Source organism: Rhizophagus irregularis, chromosome 6 (assembly GCF_026210795.1).
Source record: "Rhizophagus irregularis chromosome 6, complete sequence".
Lineage (NCBI taxonomy): Eukaryota > Fungi > Glomeromycota > Glomeromycetes > Glomerales > Glomeraceae > Rhizophagus > Rhizophagus irregularis.
Genome location: NC_089434.1, coordinates 4,148,994 through 4,170,667, shown reverse-complemented (window position 1 = coordinate 4,170,667; position 21,674 = coordinate 4,148,994). Strand labels below are relative to the sequence as shown.

The 21,674-nt window shown below is 27.3% G+C and overlaps 2 protein-coding genes across 2 annotated transcripts; both read right to left on the bottom strand.

Moving 5' to 3' along the window:
* Window positions 1-55: 55 nt before the first annotated feature.
* OCT59_026611 (uncharacterized protein) lies at window positions 56-911 on the bottom strand (the record flags this gene model as incomplete). The annotated part of the gene is made up of 7 exons (XM_066143279.1): window positions 56-64; window positions 143-270; window positions 343-372; window positions 429-484; window positions 559-579; window positions 738-763; window positions 837-911. 7 exons carry the CDS (start codon window positions 909-911, stop codon window positions 56-58), a joined length of 345 nt encoding a protein of 114 aa, XP_065992812.1.
* Window positions 912-9,841: 8,930 nt separating this feature from the next.
* OCT59_026610 (uncharacterized protein) lies at window positions 9,842-11,932 on the bottom strand (the record flags this gene model as incomplete). The annotated part of the gene is made up of 1 exon (XM_066143278.1): window positions 9,842-11,932. One exon carries the CDS (start codon window positions 11,930-11,932, stop codon window positions 9,842-9,844), a length of 2,091 nt encoding a protein of 696 aa, XP_065992811.1.
* Between the last annotated feature and the right edge of the window lie 9,742 nt (window positions 11,933-21,674).

The following is a 21,674-nucleotide window of genomic DNA, read 5'->3' as shown; positions in this document are numbered from 1 at the left end:
CGAAATTATCATATGAAATAAACCCATACCCTTTACTATTACCAGTATCGGGATCTCATGCAATCTAAATTAAATATTTCGACTTAATAAAATTAAATATGCAAAATGAATTCGATATTCGATTATTAGTCTATATTAATACCTTGGGAGTCTGTACGATAACACCAAAAGCGCTGAACGTATCGTACAACATTTTTTCACCAACACCAGGATCCAAGTTCCTTATAAATAATGAAGCGCCTACGTCCAAATTCTTTTTGTCCGAAGTTGCTTAATAATAATACGACGAAGCGTCAATACTACACAGGAACAATAAAAGCAAACCAAAATGTTTCAGCTTACTTAATTGACACGAATTGGTTTCCCATACAGCTTGATTTGATTCATATTTTAATAGCATAATCTGCATCATCTTCACTCATACTCACAAAATCCATAATCTTTATGTGTTTGAGTTACGAGATCTTTCGGTAAGTGACATTGACTTGAAGTTAAAATATATTTTCTGATTAGTAATGCTGAACTAATAACAAAATAAAAATGAGTAGTGAAAATTACCAACGGAAGCCTACCCGAAACCTATAAAGAAGAATAAGGACGGTTAGTAAACCGTTCCATAATATTAAAAGAAAAACTGCTAATTGCTTACGAATCTTAGTTATTCTTACGAATCTTAGTTCTTTCTGTAATTCTGTTCTTCGGAAGCCACCCGAGCCGTTCCAGTTTTTCCTTATTACCACGAACCCGTTTCGTCCGGCAATACCTACAAGAAAAAGAAAGAAAAAGAAACGTTAAAACGCTTCTAAAATAAAAAAATGACTCCCTCTCCCATTTACCTTAATTCCGGTTCGTAGTTTCGACCGGCGTTCCCGTTCATATATATCAAATACAATAACGATAACAACAGTCATGGAAATGCTCCAAACTCGGGAACTCGAGGGACTTGAGGAAAAGGAAGACTAACGCGTGACGTTTGATTAATGCACTATTCGATCTAATCGTAGATCATTACTAATTGAGGTTAATGATATTTTAAAAACTATAAATTCTATATAAAAATAAGTTAAAAAATAATGTTATGATATAGTCAAGGAAATTAATGATGAATGGTCGACCATTTTGAAGAGTTTAAATGAGCACTCAGCCGCTGATGTGACGGGAATTACCTATATAATGATCAAACGCCTACCCCCTCAGCTTCAGAAATTGATTCAGGAGTAACACTTCTTTCAGGGCAGATACCAGAGAAATGGAAATGCTCAACCATACTTCCGATCCCCAAGCCTGAGAAGTTTAATTACAATATGGCCAATGTTAGGTCCATAGCTCTTTTGGACACTTTCAGGAAAATTTTAACTAAAACCTTAAGCATGCGTTTGGACATCATCTTTTCAACTAACAACGACACTTTATGTCCACAAAATTACTGTGGGCTCCCAGGAGACTCTACATCGACGCCCATACATGTTTTAAATAACATTATTGAGTATGCCAAAACTAATAACAAACAATTATGGATTATGTTCCAAGACATATCGAAAGCCTTTGATTCCATCAGCATCACAGGTCTTGATTTGGCCCTACGAAGATTAGCCCTTCCTGATCGACTTGTCGACCTGGTAATAGAAATTTTCAATGGTAGAAATGCCCGAATCCTAATTGCTTTTGGCCCCACCAGATCCTTTAATGCAGGAGATGGAGTTGATCAAGGAGATAGCCTTTCGTCATTATTATGGCGAATATACTATGATCCACTGATCCGACCCAAATACATGGATCATTTATAAGAAGTCTGTCACTGTAACCGCTTATACAGCCTTTATTGAAACTTCTAAAGAGAGAATGCAGGAAGTTTTGAACATTGCTAACTCGTTTTATGCTATGATGGATATTAATATCAACGTGAAAAAGTGCGATCTGTTGGTATTTAATTCACCACTTCCCAAGGAATAAGACATCATTAGGACCTCCACAGGGAAATAAGATACCTTGGGGTGTGGCTTGTTGAAAAGAAAGCAAAGTTCTTGAATAAACAGCGAATAATCGGAATCAGGGATGCCTTCATACAGACAATTGGGAAGAAATCACTTTCCATCGCTCATGTAGTCTATTTAATCAATAAGGTTCTTTACCCCAAGATAGCCTAATAAAAATCAGTTGGGTTGGACCATAAATCTGCCCTCATAAGGCGCGTGGGAATATCTTGAAGGAACATCAATTCTAAGTGTTTAAACCATGTGGCTTTTCTCCCTTGGCTGAGAGGCTGGAGAGTAATCTCGATTGTGTCCATGAGAGCATGTGTCTTCCATCATGTACGGTGAGTTGTGAGGTGAAGAATAACGGGTGTCTGTCCGTGTGTCTATTCATCGTTAACAATGATGACGGCGTAAAGCGTTTTGTCCATTCATCAATTATCTTGACTCCTCTCCCATTAATTGTGAAAGACTTCGTCATAACTTGTTCTACATTGAGTCGCATCCTCATGTCATATGTAAGTAATAGGCAATATACTGCAAAGTTGTTTCTTGTTATAATTGTTATTTACAGTTTCCGTCTAAAGATAGACGCACAAAAGAATGGGCTATAGTCAAAAGAATACAAAGGGTGGCAAGCCGCCAAAATTATTGAAAAATCGCAAAATTCCGAGTCGCTAACGGTGGAAATCTGTCATATAACAGAATTCGAGCCTCAACTAGGTAATTTATATCGGCTAGAAAAACCGAATTCCAAGATTACAAAGGTAATACATAGAAGAGCAGCAAGAGTTGTTAATCAGACCATTGACAATGGTCCCGTAACCATTAACACTCCGATGAATATCACAGACTCACAACAACTACGATCAATCTCGACTATTAACAGATGGGAATCTGACACAGATAATTACATAATGATGGATCATGTGCAACCCATAAAGGAAAACAGGAATACGGAGTGGTAATTAATTGATACATAAATTGCAGTAGCAGACAGATTTAGACAGATACAAAAGTGGTTTGGCTCCTCAGAATTAGGTAAATCCCTGATGGCTACTAAAGATCGTCTATCGAACTTGGATCAATTACACTTCTACACTGACGGTAGCCTCAAGAAGCATCATTACCGCACAATCCAAGACGGAAACGCTATCCTAAATAATAGGTGGGATTCAGGTACTTATGAAGTTATTCAGGGAGCTGCCTTTATAGAGACCACGACATAAGAATCCTTAATCTCACGTATTGATAATTGCCATCCTCAACAAGAGCAGAGATCTATGCAATACTCTTAGCCTTACTTACTTGCTCACCAAACTCAAAAGTGTATATATATACAGATAGCGCAGCTGCGATTCAAGCAATTAATAGTTTTCTTTATAGACGAACGAGATTATAATAATTCTTTACTTTTATTTAAAATTTTTAGGGTAGTTAAGGAAAATAATTTAGATTTAAATTTACACAAGGTCAAAGGACATAGTGGGAATTTATGGAACGACAAAGTAGACGAATTAGCCAAACAAGCTTCTTCTAGTACTTCAGCTTCGAATATTGTACAGTTCAACCAGGGCCATGATGGTTTAAATTTCGTTCCAATGATAAATGAGGTGCCAGTGGAACAAAAACTCAGAAAATTTGTGAAGAATGTAATGAACTTCGTTAATGATGGACAATGGAGCCAACTGAGCTGTAATCAAGATGCTCTACTGGACAGAACAAAGGATTACGATTGGGATATTACATGGAATGCTCTAAAACAAGTTAAACATTTTAAGTGCACAAGTTCCAAACACAACAAGTTATGGGCTTTATGGGCTTTTTGGTTCAAATTATTAAACAACCTTCTACCGATCGATAAGACCCTTAAATTGCGGCACCCGAACTTATATAAAAATTTCATCTGCCCGATGTACAACTTAGTAGACGAAATGATATCACACATTACTTCCTGTACGGGTTCCCCCACAACTGAAGCAAAGGAAAAATTTATACAAATCTTCGCAAATCCTTGCTTGATATATTAAGAAAAGATTTATTTTTTTTTTTTTTTTTAACGAAGTCAACTTTATTTAGAAATAAGAAAAATTACAAAAAAGGAAAAGATCTACATTATATAACATTTAGTAAAGAACACGATCGAACTAGTACTATAATATTATTAGGGACTTAAGATTTTATGTTCAAAAGAACTATCTACCATCCTGCTCACCCAAATAGGTTCACTAAACTATCCGCATAACTACTACTATTCGTATGGACTTCGGTAATGTTATATAAAAACTCACCACAACTCCTTTAATTACTACTACAACATCAAAAGATAATAAAAATAATACTACGAAACACTACCGTAATCAACAATATTATAGTAATCTATTGTATTACCCCCAAAATAAATATGACTTTGAAGACTTTGTAGATTAAAGTATTTCTTATTTTTTGATTTACGCGTTTTGTCAATAAACTGCTCTTTACCAAAATGTTGTTTTTTAACATTTTTATCAATTCCCAAACCTCTATCAATTTCATTAAGTTTATTACACCTCACTTTCCAAAAAATCATAGATTTATCCAAAATTTCATTCCTAAAATTATATGACAAAATTTCAACTTTTGATTTCGTAGATAATAATTGTTTAAAAAAATTAATTAACGAACAAGGAAAGAAACCTTTAATTAAATCTATAAAAGTTATGTGATCCTCTGATACTTCAAGTTTCCAAATATCATTGAGATTTTTAATATGTTCAAGAGTAATATGATTAATAGGATCTAAAATTTTATTAATTTCTAAAAGAAGCCAATTTTGTACTCCTGAAATTAAATCATCCATATCCTCTCGTCTTTCTTCACAAAACCAGATATGATTGAAATCTTCTTCATCCTCTTCACACATAGGACAAAATCTTTCTTTATATAATGAAAATAAAGTTCTTTTAATTTGTTCAATGCAAGAAAGTTCTTCAATCATCAACTGAATTTTGCGTCTTCTAATTTTTGATTCTTTGAAATCAGTGTATAATTTTTGTTTTTCTCCCAAAAAATTATTAAAAAAAATTGACCAATCTATTTCACATTTTCTATACTTATCATTTCTATTTAAATTTAAAAACCTTTCCAAATTTTTCGTATTGGTTGTTAATGTAATTAACTTTCTTAAAGATTTTTCTATAACTATGCCATTCCATTTGGGAATCCAAGGAAGATCATAAAAATTATTATAATTTAAATTAATTCCTAAATTTTGATCATTATGTGCCAAAGAAACAATATTGTCGACATAATTATTTAAAGAATCATCTGTATGAGCATTAACTTTAAATATATTAACAGATAAATTATTTTCTTTAATAATATCCATAATTATTTTCCAAAGAATGTTGTTATTACTAATTTTAAAAATTTGTCTAGTAACTAAAGTAAAATTATAAAATTTAAATTTTTCAAAATTACTAATAACGCTAGCACTATCTGTATAAACTGTTAAATTACTATTAGAAGGTGCTATTAGCAAAGTAATTAATAAAGCAAAAATTTCTGCACGTGTTGATGAAATCCAATTATTATAAGATGATATTAATTCCAAAATTTTTTGCAAGGACAAATTATAAAAAGTTGTTCCAAAAGTAGCTGATACATATTCTTTGGTAATATTTTTAATTGAACCATCTGTATAGCAAACAAAATCTTTAACATTTGAATCATATAAAATTTTTCTTGAATCAAATAATTTCTGTTTATCTAATGATAAATCTATATATTTTTCAATAATATCTAAACTATTTTCATCAAAACGTAATTGATAATTATCATATGAAGAGTAATATAAAGGGTTTCGTTTGAAAAATTGATCATATCTTATAATATTTTCCATATAATTATGTTGTGCTTCCTTTAGAAGATATGCCTTATATCCCTTCCATTTAATAAGTCTTTTATATCTCACTTCATATATTTCAGTTTTCATTGATTCTATTATACATTTACCCTCTATTTGACCAATATTATATTCACAACCATTACATACTTTAATAAACAAATTAATTTCACTTGTGTTCGATATTCTTTTAAAATGTTCAAAAATATATGTAAAGGGCTTTTCTTCAATTATTTTTCCATAAATATTTTCAAAATGAAACATATTAAAAGATGTTATAATATTATTAATATGAATATTAATTGGTAAAAATTCATAACCACCCAAATTTGTGACTACATTATTATCTATATATTCCTCTTTAACATTATAATTTTTTCCATTAGTTGTAACTAAAGACTGAATTTTTTTATATATATTTGGCATATTAACTACATTACTATTTCTATTATTACTAAGAGCAAATATCTTATTTTTTATATTCCACCATGTCAGAAGAGTTTTGTTATCAGGAGATAAAAATTGGTCTAAAAAGTATAAATTATTCATACGTAAAATTTTTATATTTTTCAAAAAACTTTCAGTTCCAACAATTTCCATAATATGACGACCCCTTCCTAATACAGTACTATTTTTCCCAATATTGTGTTTATTAAATTCTATACTAAAATTATAACTTTTCATTAATAATAAATTATTAATAATAAAATTATTTCGCAAATGTTGACCCATAAAGATTAAATCTTTATTAGAAAAAGGAAAATTAATTAAAGGATTGAAAGGTAAAAGTAGTTTATTTTGAATATCTACTAAACGAATCTCCATTATTTTTCCTAGAATTCCTTGATCATTAATTTGAATTATAAAATTATTAACCTTAGCTTGCAATTGATTATCAAAAATTGAACGAATATTATATAATAAATTCAATTCCATAATTATATTTGGTGCAGTTGAAGCTAACTTTAATTTATTTTTAAAATTTTTTCTATAAGGAACCATGATTTTTTCACAATCTTTTTCTGATAGTATTATCGTTTGTGTCCTATATTCGATACGTGGTAATATTACAGCATTAAAAATATAGGAACTAATTTTATCTGTTATGCATTTGTTCTTCAGCAGGTTATTACTTAAATTTTTGACTTCATCAAAGGCTTGTTGTTTGATAAAATTGTTATCATTATATATATTGAACCAAACACCCAAGATTCTAAGACTTTCTGTTTTTCCTTTAGGTTTGATTTTGATTTTCTGATTGCCAAATTCTAACTCTATTTTTTCATTAAAATTAAAATTCTTTTTCTTAAGTAACAATTCAGATTTTTCTTTATTTATTTGAATATCGTTAAGAGTATAGAAGTCATCAGCTGTTTTTAATATTTTTTCTAATTCTTCTTTATTGCCAGCTAACATATTAGTATCATCCATATATGCCATGCTGGTAATGTTTTGTTTTACTTCTACCTCTATATTTTCATATAAATTGATTTTCTTTTTGCCTTTACACGATATCCAAAGTGTTCTTGCTGTATGGCAGTAAAAAGTGGATCATAATATATACACCACAAAAGTGGTGAGATTATTTCCCCTTGATCGATTCCAACCATTACATCATATGGATTACTTAATCCTCCTGCTGTAAATACACTATTTTTCCGTCCTAAAAACAACTCTTTTGTTAAATTAATAAAAGAACTTGGTATTTTAAGACGTTGCATTGCTTTTTCTAACATAAAAATATTAACACGATCATACGCTTTTGACATGTCTAATGATAAAATCCACAGTTCCTTATCATTCTCATTAGCATCTTGAATTATTTCATTAATAATTCTTAATGGTTCAAAAGTTGAACTGAAAGGCAATCCAGCAAATTGTAAACCTTTAAGAATTTTGTTTTTCTGAAGAATTGTTGATAATCTTGCATTCATTATTGATACCATTAATTTCCTAGCCGTTTCCAATAAAGTTATTGGGCGTGTATTAACTAGTTGACAACCCCATGGCTTTGGTTTTGGTATAGGATAAACATTAGCATATTTCCATTCTAATGGTATCTCTTGATTATTAAAAATTAAAATAATTAATTTTCTAATAATTTCTTTAAATTCTGGAGATGTGTGTTTCAACATTTCATTACTAATACCCGTAGGTCCAGAAGCTTTATTATTAGATAATTTATTTAAAGCTTCATTCAATTCATCATTTGTAGGCTCTACCATCAAATCTTTATAAATTTTATCATTAATTTCATCTTGTGGAAAATAAAATTTTGCCCAATATTCTGATAAAATCTTAGGTTGGTTTGTTGATCCTGCAATATTTTGAAAATGATCATTTACAATATCTTTTATTTTTTCTTCATCAGTGATTAATTTATCTTCATTATTTTCTTTAATTAGAACTCTGTCTAATACAATGGATTTAATTTCACGTTCCATTACACTATTAATCATACGTTTTTGATTTTCTAATAAATCTTCACAGCGTTGGTCAATTGCTAGTTTAATTTTTTCTTCTTTGAATTGTAAAAGATCGTGATTATATAGGATTAAATAAATTTGATATAAATTTTTTATTTCTTCAAAAATTTCCTTGACACTTTTATCATCCTTAGGAATTTTATTCCAACAATAATCACTTTTTTCTCTTCCAATTTCCAATAATTTTTTTCTATATGTAATCCAATTTCTGATTACATGATTTCTTTTTCTTGAATCTTTAATTGAACGTCTGAAATTTATTAAAAATTTCATTACTTTATATGCATTAGATATTTTCATTGGGTTGACTCGACTTTTAGTTAATTTGATTTTTTCTATTGGAATACAATTTTTACTAGCTTGAACAAGACCTTTTTTGATCTTATCCCATATATGATTAATATTATTTTTATCGTTAAAATTAAATTTTAAAATTTCTGAATTTGAAATGTATTTATTAAGATCATTCTGAAATAATTCCCACTGCTCTCCATCCATTTTATCATACTTATAAACTTCTTTAAATCCTTCCTTCCGTTTGATATTAGCAATATTCCCAATCAAATCTTCTGACCATATTGAATACACTAACATTCTATGATCAGTATTAATTGTTGTTGTATTAACAATTTTGCATTCTTGTGTTTCTGAAAATAAATTTTCTGTTACCCAAATGTAATCTATTCTAGAAGGATTTTGATTTGTATTAAAAGGATAGAAAGTATTTAAGGAATGTTGTGATAAATTATCGAACATGATATAGAAAGGATCATAAAAATTTTGTTCATCTTCAATCCATTCAAAAAGTTTATGTTCTTTTTTCATTTTACGATTATTATTTTTATCATCTAGATATTTTTCATAATGAAGATTAAAATCACCAAGAAGAATAATTTCTGCATTTTGTGCTTTACTTTCTCTAACCAATTCTTTGATTTTATCAAAATAAATTTTAACTTCTTGATTAAAATTGTCTAAAGTAACTCGTCCAGATTTTCCATAATAATTAATGATTCTCATTTTTTTATTTCCACTAAAAATAAAATCAACATATATAATTCTTCCTTTGAAGCTATTATAATTGACTATATGCCGTGCATAATTTTTCTTAATAATAAGACCTACGCCATTTCCCCTATAATTAGTTTCCTCATTTGCAAAATAAGTAACATAATTATTTCTATAAAAATTAAAAGAATGTTTTGCCATTTTGTTCGATATATTAGTTTCTGATAGACCCAAAATAGTTATATTATATTCACCTAATATATCAATTAAGAATTGTTTTTTAACATCAGTTATACCTTTAATATTCAATGAAGCTATTTTAATTATATCTGATAAATTGAGTCATTGACGTGTTTTCAGATGATAAATTTGTTGATTATTTAAATTTGAACGTGATTTTTGATTAACAGGGGAAGGATTATTATAATGTTTTTTCTTAAAAGAATGTGTTTTTTTATTGTTCATCATTAAAGATAATATTTAAAGGGTATTTAATCCTCATGGGATTCATTATTGTCAATAATTTTATCCCCTTGAAAATTATTAACGTCATTATTATTGTCAGAAGTAAAATATTCCATAATTTTTGAGATATTTTTACTCATAGTTGATAAAGCATCACCGAATCTATTAATTTCGTTATTTTGTTTATTTAAACTATTTTCTATATCTGAAGATCCTGAGGCTTCAAGTTGTTCATTATCAACTCTTGATCTTTTGTTATTCTCATTTTGTAAGGCGATTGTACTTCTATCTTGATTGACTTTAATATTTTTTCCTGAACTTGTTGTAGACTTGTTTTCTTTATATTTATAAAATTCAGATTTAATACGATAGTTTTCTTGTTGGATTTTTTTGAAATCATTAGCTAATTTATTCAAATTCTCATTAAGTTGTTTAATTTGCGTGAAAATTCCTTGATCAAGTGACTTTTCATTAACGTTATTATTTCTATCACGTGAAATATTTTTATTCCAATATCTATTAATATTTCCATTATTATATTTAGAATAATTATTTGAATTATTACTTTGCTGACGTTTTTCAAATGAATTTTGTTTTGTTACATTTGCATAACTGCCTTTTTTAAACTTCTTGTTATTTTCTTGACGAAACTCCTTAAGCTTTTGCTTTCTATTCATTACACGTGGTTTAGCAGATGGTTCAATATCACACTTACTAATTAAATGATCAAAGGAACCACATCTATGGCATGATTTTTCACCTGGAGTTCCCCAATGAAGCGTTCTATTACAAAAAATAATATTTCTTTCTGCTGCAATACCTATATCTTCATCATTTTCATAATAAACTATTGCATAATTCAATGGTTTATTATTATTTGGATTACGTGGTATAAAAATATACTTAGGATTGTTAACTTCTAAAGCTTCATGTATATCATAAGCAGTTGAATTCCATGGTAATCCAGTTAATTTAACTGTATACATTGATCTTTTTTCTATTTCATCTTCTGACAAAATTTTTGGCACAATAAGTACTTGATGTTTTCCAATCCATTCTGACCATATGCCTTTGTAAAATTTTTGTAGACTTTCTTCTTTTTTATATGTAATAAAAGCTTGAATATATAAATTTCTAATTCTGGTATAAAAGCCATTTTCTTCTATTTCACCATATTTGTTAAATACAGCTCTAATTTGATAATTAGGAATTTCAATTGGAATATTTATAACTTTAATCGTTCTACAATTTCTGTCTTTAATTTCTTCTTCAGTAAAAACTTTTTTAGTTTTTTGATATGGTGTAAATTTTATTATTTCCTTAACCTTACTATTAGTACTCGACTCTGCATCTTCACCATTTTCATGTGACTGTTCATCATCAATAATATCAATTTCTAGATTAATAATTTTATCATAATCATTTTTCATGATTGGTAAAATGATAAATTCGGGTTCTTTCTTATTTAAGATAACTCCCCCGGTCAGGGTAACATTAATTCCAGCTAGTTGTTTTCTCAAATTAAACTTTTTTTGAATAATATTGTTTCCTGGAATAGAATCTTTTTTGATTTTAACTAAAATAGGTTTAGCCTTATTAAAAATTTCTGAATGATTATCACTAATTATGTCATTAGTATCACCATTTTTCTGATTATCCTTATTAAAAGATTGATCATCTGTTTGATTATCAATTTTTCCATTGTCGATGATCATTTCATCATTTTTTTCACCATCAATTGGTGCATCTAGATTTTCTGGTGTTACTTGATTATCTGTATTGGATTTTGCTGCGCCACCGCTTTCAGATGAAGAAGCAAAAGTATCTTGACTAATATCCATATCATCAGTAGTTTTTTCAGTAGATTTATGTTGCCTAAAAGACAAACGAAGTTGTTTTTTCTGTTGTTTTTGTTCAACTTGTTTTTCTTTATCTTTTCTTTTAGTTTTACGAGAACTTGCAGGTTGCCAATCCTGAATAATAGGATTGATATTGAAGACTGGTTTATGTATCGAGTCTTGAAGAGTTTGCTGTTGTCCTGGTTTGTTAACTTCTTTATCTTGTTGCTGTCTTGTACTTGACCGAGTGGCGTGGACCCTAGGTTGCGACCCTGACATCTCGAACAAGTTAAAACTTAATAAACTTACTCTTAAAATTGAACTTTTTCCTTTAAAAATTCCGCAGTAAAAATGGTCTTGAATACAAAGAAGAAGAAGTCTCATTAAGAAAAGATTTATTCGCGATAGTATACTTTTAATGTGATAGTTATTGATGATCACTTTCCAAATAAATGTACTTTTTCGCTTAATTTGGTATTTGTTGTGTGATCTTCAAGTATTTTTTCAGAAATTTGGAAGTGTGCAACGCGAACTTTAGAGTTCAAATTTATATATATATAAATATGCATATTGCATATTGCATATGCATATGCAATCGCAACAGCATATGCATATGCATATGCATATGCATATTCGCAATTTCAATAGTAATACATTATTTAATGCTAATATTTCAAAAAATATTGCTATATGCAAATATTGCTTCTTTTGACATCATTAGAATAAAATCATAAATTGGGCACTTCTGTGATACTCTTATTGCTTGTTAAGTTTAATTATCAAATAATAAACTTTTGTAAAAAAAAATTTTGTTGATCATCTTTTTTCTTTGATCATCGTCAAAGAGATAAATAAAAAAAATTAAAAAAAATTAAAAAATGAAAAAACAATTAAATTTAATTAACATTTAATTAAATAATGAAGTTTTTACTAAAATTTATTAAATAAAAATAATATATTGTATTGTTTTAATTATTTTATCCATTACAATATAATTTTTATATTAAAAATTAAACCAATAATACTAGTGCGTTGATCATTTCAATGATCAAAACATTGAATAATAAAAAAGCTCCGAACAGTTCCAATTTTCAATTCTTTTTTAATTGGTCAGAATCGTTTTCACGTAATAACTCACCATCCAGTGATCGTAGAAAGATGATTAAGAGCTCATTAGAATCCTCTTATTGAGAGCTTTCAAATGATGCCAAAATCATCATTTTAGCATCGATAGATGGCGAGTTATTTTGACACATTATCAAAAAAAATAAAAATTGGAACCATTTGGCCAGGAGCTTTAAACAATACGCAAAATAATATTATGTACTGATTATTGACATTTACTGAACATTATTCACTCAAGAATTGCTCATTGTATTGTTTAATGCTATATTATTTTTTGTAGAATTATTTTACTTTTTATTCAATACTTATCAATTTTTAAACTTTACAAAAAATTTAATACATATTTAATCAAAGGTCATCTGATTTAACTTCAAGAAACTTTCAGTTAGTAAAGTTAACCCAAAATTAAATTTTTCATAAAATTTTATCCATTTAACTTTTATAAACCTAAATTAAATATGTGTTATATGTTCAGATAATCCAAATTTATCAGAAAATAAAAAAATTTTTTTTATTATATTCAAAAACAAAGGTAATAACCAATTCTTTTTTTCAATCACTTTTCAATCACTTTTTTGTTAAAAAAAATTAATAAATATATAAAGTGGTTATTTTAAACAGTAAGTAAAAAAAAAAATTATTATTCATAAGAAAAAATTATTTTTTATTTGTTTAACTTCAGTTCCCTACTTTTTTTTATATAAAATATTAAAAATATAAGCTATAATATAAGATTTTTTATTTTTTTTAAGTTAATAAGATTCTAAAATTTTTTTTTTGATAAGAAATGATAACTTTATGTCAGTTTATGCAATTAACATTTTTTTTTGATAAGAAATGATAACTTTATGTCAGTTTATGCAATTAACAAGTTCATTAATATCTTGGCATTCATATATGCTAATCAAATAATTTTAAACTCATTTGAAAGGTAAGAATGTACTTTATTTTAGCATTACTAGGCATGGTGATATCAACAATCAAAGATAAAAATTAAAAAAAAAATATATTGAATGCATTTGCTCGGCAACCAGTGAATCAATTCATTTGTTTTTGGATTCATTAGATAGGTCTTAATTTTCTCTTTTGGATGAATATAAATTCATCCATTTATCTTACATAGACATCAAGTTATTTGCAATTTTGTTCCAAGAATTTTATAATGATTATTTAAATTTCAATAATGGTGTATTAAAAAAAATATGATTAACAATTTTATTCATAGATTATTATTTTGTGCAACCAGTAATTTGGTAAAGTTTGTTTTTTAGAATCAAAAAGTGCTAATTCCAAAAATTGGCATATATGAACAAATGATATGCTTGGGGGACGAAGTCCCCCTTATTTAAGAAATAAATAAAGTTAAAAAAATTAAAAACGTATAGATGATCATGCAGATCTTGTGATAATCAATTAAAAAAGTGTTAGACGAAATTTTTTTTCAAAAATTTAAAATTTTTTCTTTTTTTATAAAAACATCATAAAATTTTTTTTACATTTTTTTCTATTTGTAAGATTAAATATTTGGATATTACATAATTACAAATTAAAATTATAAGTGTATTTCTTTTAAAAAATACTGTGATATTTCATAAAAAATATTTTTTTTTACTATTTTTATTTTTAAACTACTTGAATTTATAATTAATGAAAGAATTAATTTAAAATTCATGTTATTTCAAATTTTTGTCAACTCAGTTCTTAATTTTTATATTACATTTTTTTTTATATAAAATTTTTTTAAATTAAACTTCTTTTTTCAAACACACTATAATCTCCACTTTGAACAAATGAAATCAACTTCATTTATTAATTGAAAGTTGTTCAGGCGGGTTAAAAGCACTTGAATATTAATTTTCATGAATGTAGATGTAGTGCTTAGAGAAGATTGCATTTTTCTTGATGATATTAACTCTCTTTTCTGTTTTTTTTTTAATTTAGAGCGTAATATCTCCACTTTGGACAAATGAAATCAACTTCATTTATTAATTGAAAGTTGTTCAGGCGGGTTGATTCTACTTGAATATTAATTTTCATGAATATAGGTGTAGTGCTTAGAGAAGATTGCATTTTTCTTGATGATATTAACTCTCTTTTCTGTTTTTTTTAATTTAGAGCGTAATATCTCCACTTTGGACAAATGAAATCAACTTCATTTATTAATTGAAAGTTGTTCAGGTGGGTTGATTCTGCTTGAATATTAATTTTCATGAATATAGGTGTAGTACTTAGAGAAGATTGCATTTTTCTTGATGATATCTCTTTTTTCTGTTTTTTTTTTAATTAGAGCGTAATATCTCCACTTTGGACAAATGAAATCAACTTCATTTATTAATTGAAAGTTGTTCAGGTGGGTTGATTCTGCTTGAATATTAATTTTCACGAACATAGGTGTAGTGCTTAGAGAAGATTGCATTTTTCTTGATGATATTAACTCTCTTTTCTGTTTTTTTTTAATTTAGAGCGTAATATCTCCACTTTGGACAAATGAAATCAACTTCATTTATTAATTGAAAGTTGTTCGGGTGGGTTGATTCTACTTGAATATTAATTTTCATGAATATAGGTGTAGTGCTTAGAGAAGATTGCATTTTTCTTGATGATTAACTCTTTATCTTTTCTGTTTTTTTAATTTAGAGCGTAATATATCCACTTCGGACAAATGAAATCAACTTTATTTATTAATTGAATGTTGTTCAGGTGGGTTGATTCTACTTGAATATTAATTTTCATGAATGTAGGTGTAGTACTTAGAGAAAATTGCATTTTCTTGATGATATTAACTCTCTTTTCTGTTTTTTTTTTTAATTTAGAGCGTAATAACTCTACTTTGGACAAATGAAATCAACTTCATTTATTAATTAAAATTGTTCAGGTGGGTTGAAACCACTTGAATATTAATTTTCATGAATGTAGGTGTAGTGCTTAAAGAAAATTGCATTTTTCTTAATGATATTAACTCTCTTTTCTGTTTTTTTAATTTAGAGCGTAATATATCTACTTTGGACAAATGAAATCAACTTTATTTATTAATTGAAAGTTGTTCAGGCGGGTTGATTCTACTTGAATATTAATTTTTATAAGATTTCATTTTTTTGTAGCTGTATTAACTTTAAAACACTTATTACAACTTGCATCATTATTTTAAATCATAAGAATTAATTTATATTATTGGCTAATTATAATCACATTGATACTAAGGATTTTTTTTATTTTTAATAATTTAATAAAATATTATTAAAATCAAATTCATATAAATGCAACTAATATTAATAATTGTAATTTAAGTAGTAAATTCATTAACCAAATCATGTAAATTCTATGCTTAAAGTATGTAATTTCTGTGATCAAATCAATATAAATTCAGCATAAATTATGGTCAAATCATGCAAATGATGCATTTTGTAATATGGAATTGTGCATTTTCTGTATTCCTATATAGATTAGAAATATTATTTTTAAGAAAAAATTGTATAAAACCTTATTAAAAACATGATTTTTTATAGGATCTAATTATAATAAATTTTATTATTCAGTAATATTTTAGTGATTTTACATACAATTCAATTTATTTATATCAAAGAATTTTTTTAATTATAAATGTTATATTTGGGGGACGAAGTCCCCCGGCAAATCGCATATTCTAGTTTAGATATAAAACAGTCGATGGTTGATAATTTGCTAAATAAAATAATAGGTAAGTCAGCCTGTTCAGAAGAATTTTCATTCTTGTATAAGGAGGCAATGATGGGAAAGATTGACTCAGCCACTACAACCAGAATTATAAAATTATTAAATATTAAACGAAGCAAAGGCATCACTATATGCACCAAACTACTAACAAACACCGCATGGGATTTCCACTTCAATGAACTAACCAAGTATATTCCTCTGCACAGGACGATATTGAAATATAAGATAACCCAAATCGCATTGATAATCATGAGAGCCCTCCAATAACGATTTCGCCGCAACAACGTTTCTCACGGGCTCTAATGAAAATGAAGGATCAGGCATGGATTTTCGCCAAGAATCATTCATGTATCCTTGGACTTATAAACTGTCGAAATCGTTAGGAGGACTGTTTTTAGAATTTTGAAGCTTTGGTTTGTGATTTGATTATTGTCTTTTATTTTATTTTATTTTTTATTTTTTATATATTAGATAGAATTTTAATTTTAATTAGGTAATATATTATATGTGACTGGCAGGCCGGTTATAGTTTAGATTTGGTTAGACTCATGGGGTATATTTGCAGGCGGGTAGGGTGTAAATTATTTATAATGTATCCTTTAAATAAGGTCAAGGAGCACCGCTCCCTTTGAGTATTATAATAATATAATAATTAAAAAATAATGTTATATTTATCAAGTTTTTTTTACATAATTTAATACCATATATATTTAAAATACTTTATATATATCAGATATTAAGAAATTTTTTATATAATTTATTTATACTAATACAATTAGTTAATAAAGTATTAATACTTTTAAAAATATCAAATATCAGTAGTCTGAGTGTTTCTGAAAAATAAAAATACTTCTAATATATTAATCCCCCTTAAAAAAATATCTAACAAATCTTTATTGTAATTAACTAAATTAACTATATTAGTTTAACAAAAGATTTTAGCTTTTCCATCAAATATACTTTTACTTAATAGCTTGAAAGCTGCTTTACACATGGGGACTGGTGCCCGTATATGGTTAATATAATTAATTTTTTGAAGTTGTTGACATTTAGATTTTTGATACACTTCAGGCATATATAGGGCGTAATCTTTAAAAAAAATTGTGTTAGGTCAGTAAATGTTTTCTTATGGAATTAAGTCTAGCCCTATAAAAAAAATTCTGGGAAAAACTCCGATAAATGATCATTTTTCTAGTTTTTATTCCGAAGAAACTCATACACGTGATCATTTTTCTGGAAAAATTTTTTATAGGGTAAGCGGTCGTTAAGCGTATACGAGTTATATCGGATATCATTCAGCGTCATGATTAATACCTGCTGATCCATTATCAATAAATGTAATATTATACAAAACTTTAATTAAATTTCAAAATTTAAAAATTCTTTTAACGTCTATTCCAAATTCCGTATATTCAGATCGGACCCACATTATGAATTTTTAGATAAGTAAGATGTGTTCAAATATATATATATAGAGAGAACGAATAACCTATTACGATGATATATATTTATATAATTTCAGAAATAAAATAAATAAAACTTATAAACGCAAAATAATAGTATAATTATAAGTAATATTTTATTGTTAGAAATTTTGTTATAAACTTGATATGAGAATGATATTCTTTTTTTTTGTAAAAAATAAAGAAAAAATCTTATAAGAAAATATTTGGTATTCACATTGGTCTTTCTTTACGAATAAAAATATTTGTATTTGTATGCTATTGCACGGGCGTGCTTAATAATGGTATGATGTGGCGCGAACAAATTTATTAACATTTATGTACTCGTGGAACGAAATCAATAATTATTTGAACGTGAGGTGAAAGATTTCCCACATACTAGAAGTTGATCAATCACCTTATTATATAAAATCAGTAAAAATTAATAATCTTTATTCTATAAAATTATTTAATCTAAATGTCTATAAAAAATTATACGTCTATATCATCTATAAAATAATGTACTATTATATTAATATTAAAATGTAATTCTAAAAATAAAATTTAAATAAAATTTAAATAATTATTATATTTTATATAAAACGTTTAATTATTACGCGTCGGGGATCGTGATAGATAAATGACATCGAATTAATGGAAAGATGAGCAAAGCTATCAAAGTACCAGTTGATATTAGAAGGATCCCGTGCAAAATAGAAACAGGAGAAGCGCATCCTCCTCTTTCTAATCAAAACCAGCCTTTAAAAATAGGAATATTGGTCCGAAAAAATACTACACATCATTATTGTAATATATTTAATTAATAAATAATTCATTCAAATTAATTTATAAAATTAAATAATATATTACATACTTACAACTATTTACATTTTACGGAAGTAAAATTTATAATAATCAAGAGCACAGTTCGTCGTAGTCCTAAGTCCTATTTGAGATTAAGCCTTGCCCTGAGTGAGTTTATTATGTTCTTTCTTCAAAAAGGAATTGAAAAATGATGTTATAACTATACAAAATTCAGTTAGGAATACATATATGTATGTATGTATTTAAAGGTAATTTTTGATTATTTTCGAAAAAAGTGATAGGGAATGTATAATAATGTATATAATGTACATTATTATACCGTATATAAAGGAATGTATATGAATTCAGTAGTTATAGTACCAAAGTAGGTAAAAGAAGAAAAGAATAATAAAGAGTATTAAAGAATGTAATAAAGATGTAATAAAAATCGTTTAATGGATAGCATGTATTTATATAAAAAAAAATTTGCGATCTTTTTTTTGTAAAAACCAGTTAACGAAGGCTGATTATAATAACTTGCATATGATCTAGCTTATAATGTGTGGACAAATCAATAAATTTAGAGGCTTTGGTGGCTTGCTGTTTTCTTTACGTAAAAAATCTGTCAACGGTAAGGCTGTTAAGATGCTGATTTTCTGGTGATCAAATCAATATCAGGGCTTTAGGGGCTTGGCGGCTTGCATATTCCAATTTGGAAATGTTTTTCCATGTGGACACGTTCAATGTTTGAAGCGCTCGAAATGATCGAAAATTTTCAAGATATTAACGTTTGAAGATGATCTAATGTCGGTTTTTTCGAGAGATTGTAGTAGAAAAATAATGGTTATCCTTAATTAAATGAGTCTTATGAAAATTTTATTACAAAGAACACTCCTTATTTAAAAACTTTTGTGATCGTCTATCGATGTGTCATAATAGATTGCCATATATGGTTTGGTTTGCAATGCCGACTAATAATAATAGATTTATCAATCCATCAATCCATCGTGGAATATTTCTTCCAGTTTTAAGATTAATCTTTCGTAATATTTGTTACATCAATTGAAACTTAATCAGTAATCATTTATTGAAATTTTTCACACAACTAAGCCTTTTTCACGGATAGGGGAAATAATTGGTGTAATACTCGTTTGTACCTGATCCAAGTATTACAGTAATGACTTAAAATTGTTATTGTTTCTAATTTTGGCAATTATATATATTTATAGTACGAAAGTACACGTTCAAATATTTTTAATATTGAAAAGAAACGCTCAAATTGTTTGTAAAAAATATTTGAAGGAGCAATATACACTATTTATCGAAAGTTATCTTGCAATTTGTTATATATATTTTTCGGTACAAAAAAAGGAATTGAAGGTTATAAAATATGATTTTCTCATCTTGTTCTACATTTATGGCAAATAGATTAATCTATTGATACAAATCAGGACACTGACCCTTTTACTCATGGGTACATATTAAAACGTAACATCCGACCGATAAACAGTAGAAATGACAATTTCAAAAGTACAACCATATGTATCTATCGTATAATTTTAATATATATTCTTATGAAATCTCTACAAAATATGCGGTAATTGTTTTTTTATTATCGGTCCGATATCGGGAATTTCGCCACATTTAAGAAGAAATAAAGCCACAGTTACAAAATCTCGTAGATCAAAAAATTCGTGACCGACATTATTTTTTCTGCGCAATAAACCTGAAAATTCTCAGGTTTATTATTGTACATGAAAAATGTCGATATGGGATAAGGCATTATCAATTAAAAAGGAGGAATAGATAGCATATTTTTTGACGAAATTAATTTAACCGAAACAAAGTTAAAATGAAATGTAATTCTAAGAGTAGTTGTTAATTATGAAGTGACACGAAATCACTGAATGAACGACTGATCATTATACTTGATATGCCGATATGCTGTAATCAAATTCACTCCTACGTCATTGCTTTGCTAGGTTAAAAACACAAAGTCAATTCAACATTACGATGTTGCCCCAAACTAATAGTCTTTCAGAATGAACCAAACCTTGAACGTACGATATTAATTATTTTCTTTAATCCATTTAAGAAATGAAATCCCTTCAAAATATGTAAGATCCAAATATAAATATTCACCGTCCATGGCTGATATATGATAATACACTGATTGAAAAACAATAAAACTGATACTGTATATAAAGTTAAAGTTTAATGCAATAAATGTTGAATCTCCATTTAATCCAGGTGTTCTCTGAACTAAACTACTCCCAAATCTTTAGGTACAATAATACCTTTGCTACTTCAACATCGATAATTTGCAATTTTGGTAATTTTTGTTTCCGAACTAAAATGAAAATTTACGTAAATTCGTCGTTAGTTAAAAAAAATAACAATTAGGTTAAATAAATTATTTTAAAAGATCTAAATATTTTTAGCTGAGAGATAATTCTATCAACATCAATTAAAAATATCGCCTCGAAATTCACTTAGGTTCACTTTAACAGACATGTTAGGTTACCGAGACAGATTTTGAGTTGCTAGGAAGAGCTCATTTGTTATTTATTTTCTGAAAATAAAACTTATTCAAGTTGAACACGGAACAATTGGACATTAATTTTAGTTAAAGAATTTATTGATTTTATTTAATATTTATTTTATTTATTTTATGGCTAGCTAGGAGCACTACATTGAACATTTTATAAGCTACCGATGTATACAAAAAAAAACAATGTTGAACTTCACCTAAAAACTACAGGTCCTAACTAGTAAAAAAAAGAAAACTCTAGACAGGGGGGATTTATTTAATATTTTTTTATTGTAAATTGTAAATTGGTGGTGCGTTACCGTCACGAGATGTATTTATTACAGTATATATTTACTGTATATATAAAGTCCTCTAATACAATAATAACAAAATTAAAATTATATATAAAAGTCCCCCTAGTAAAATA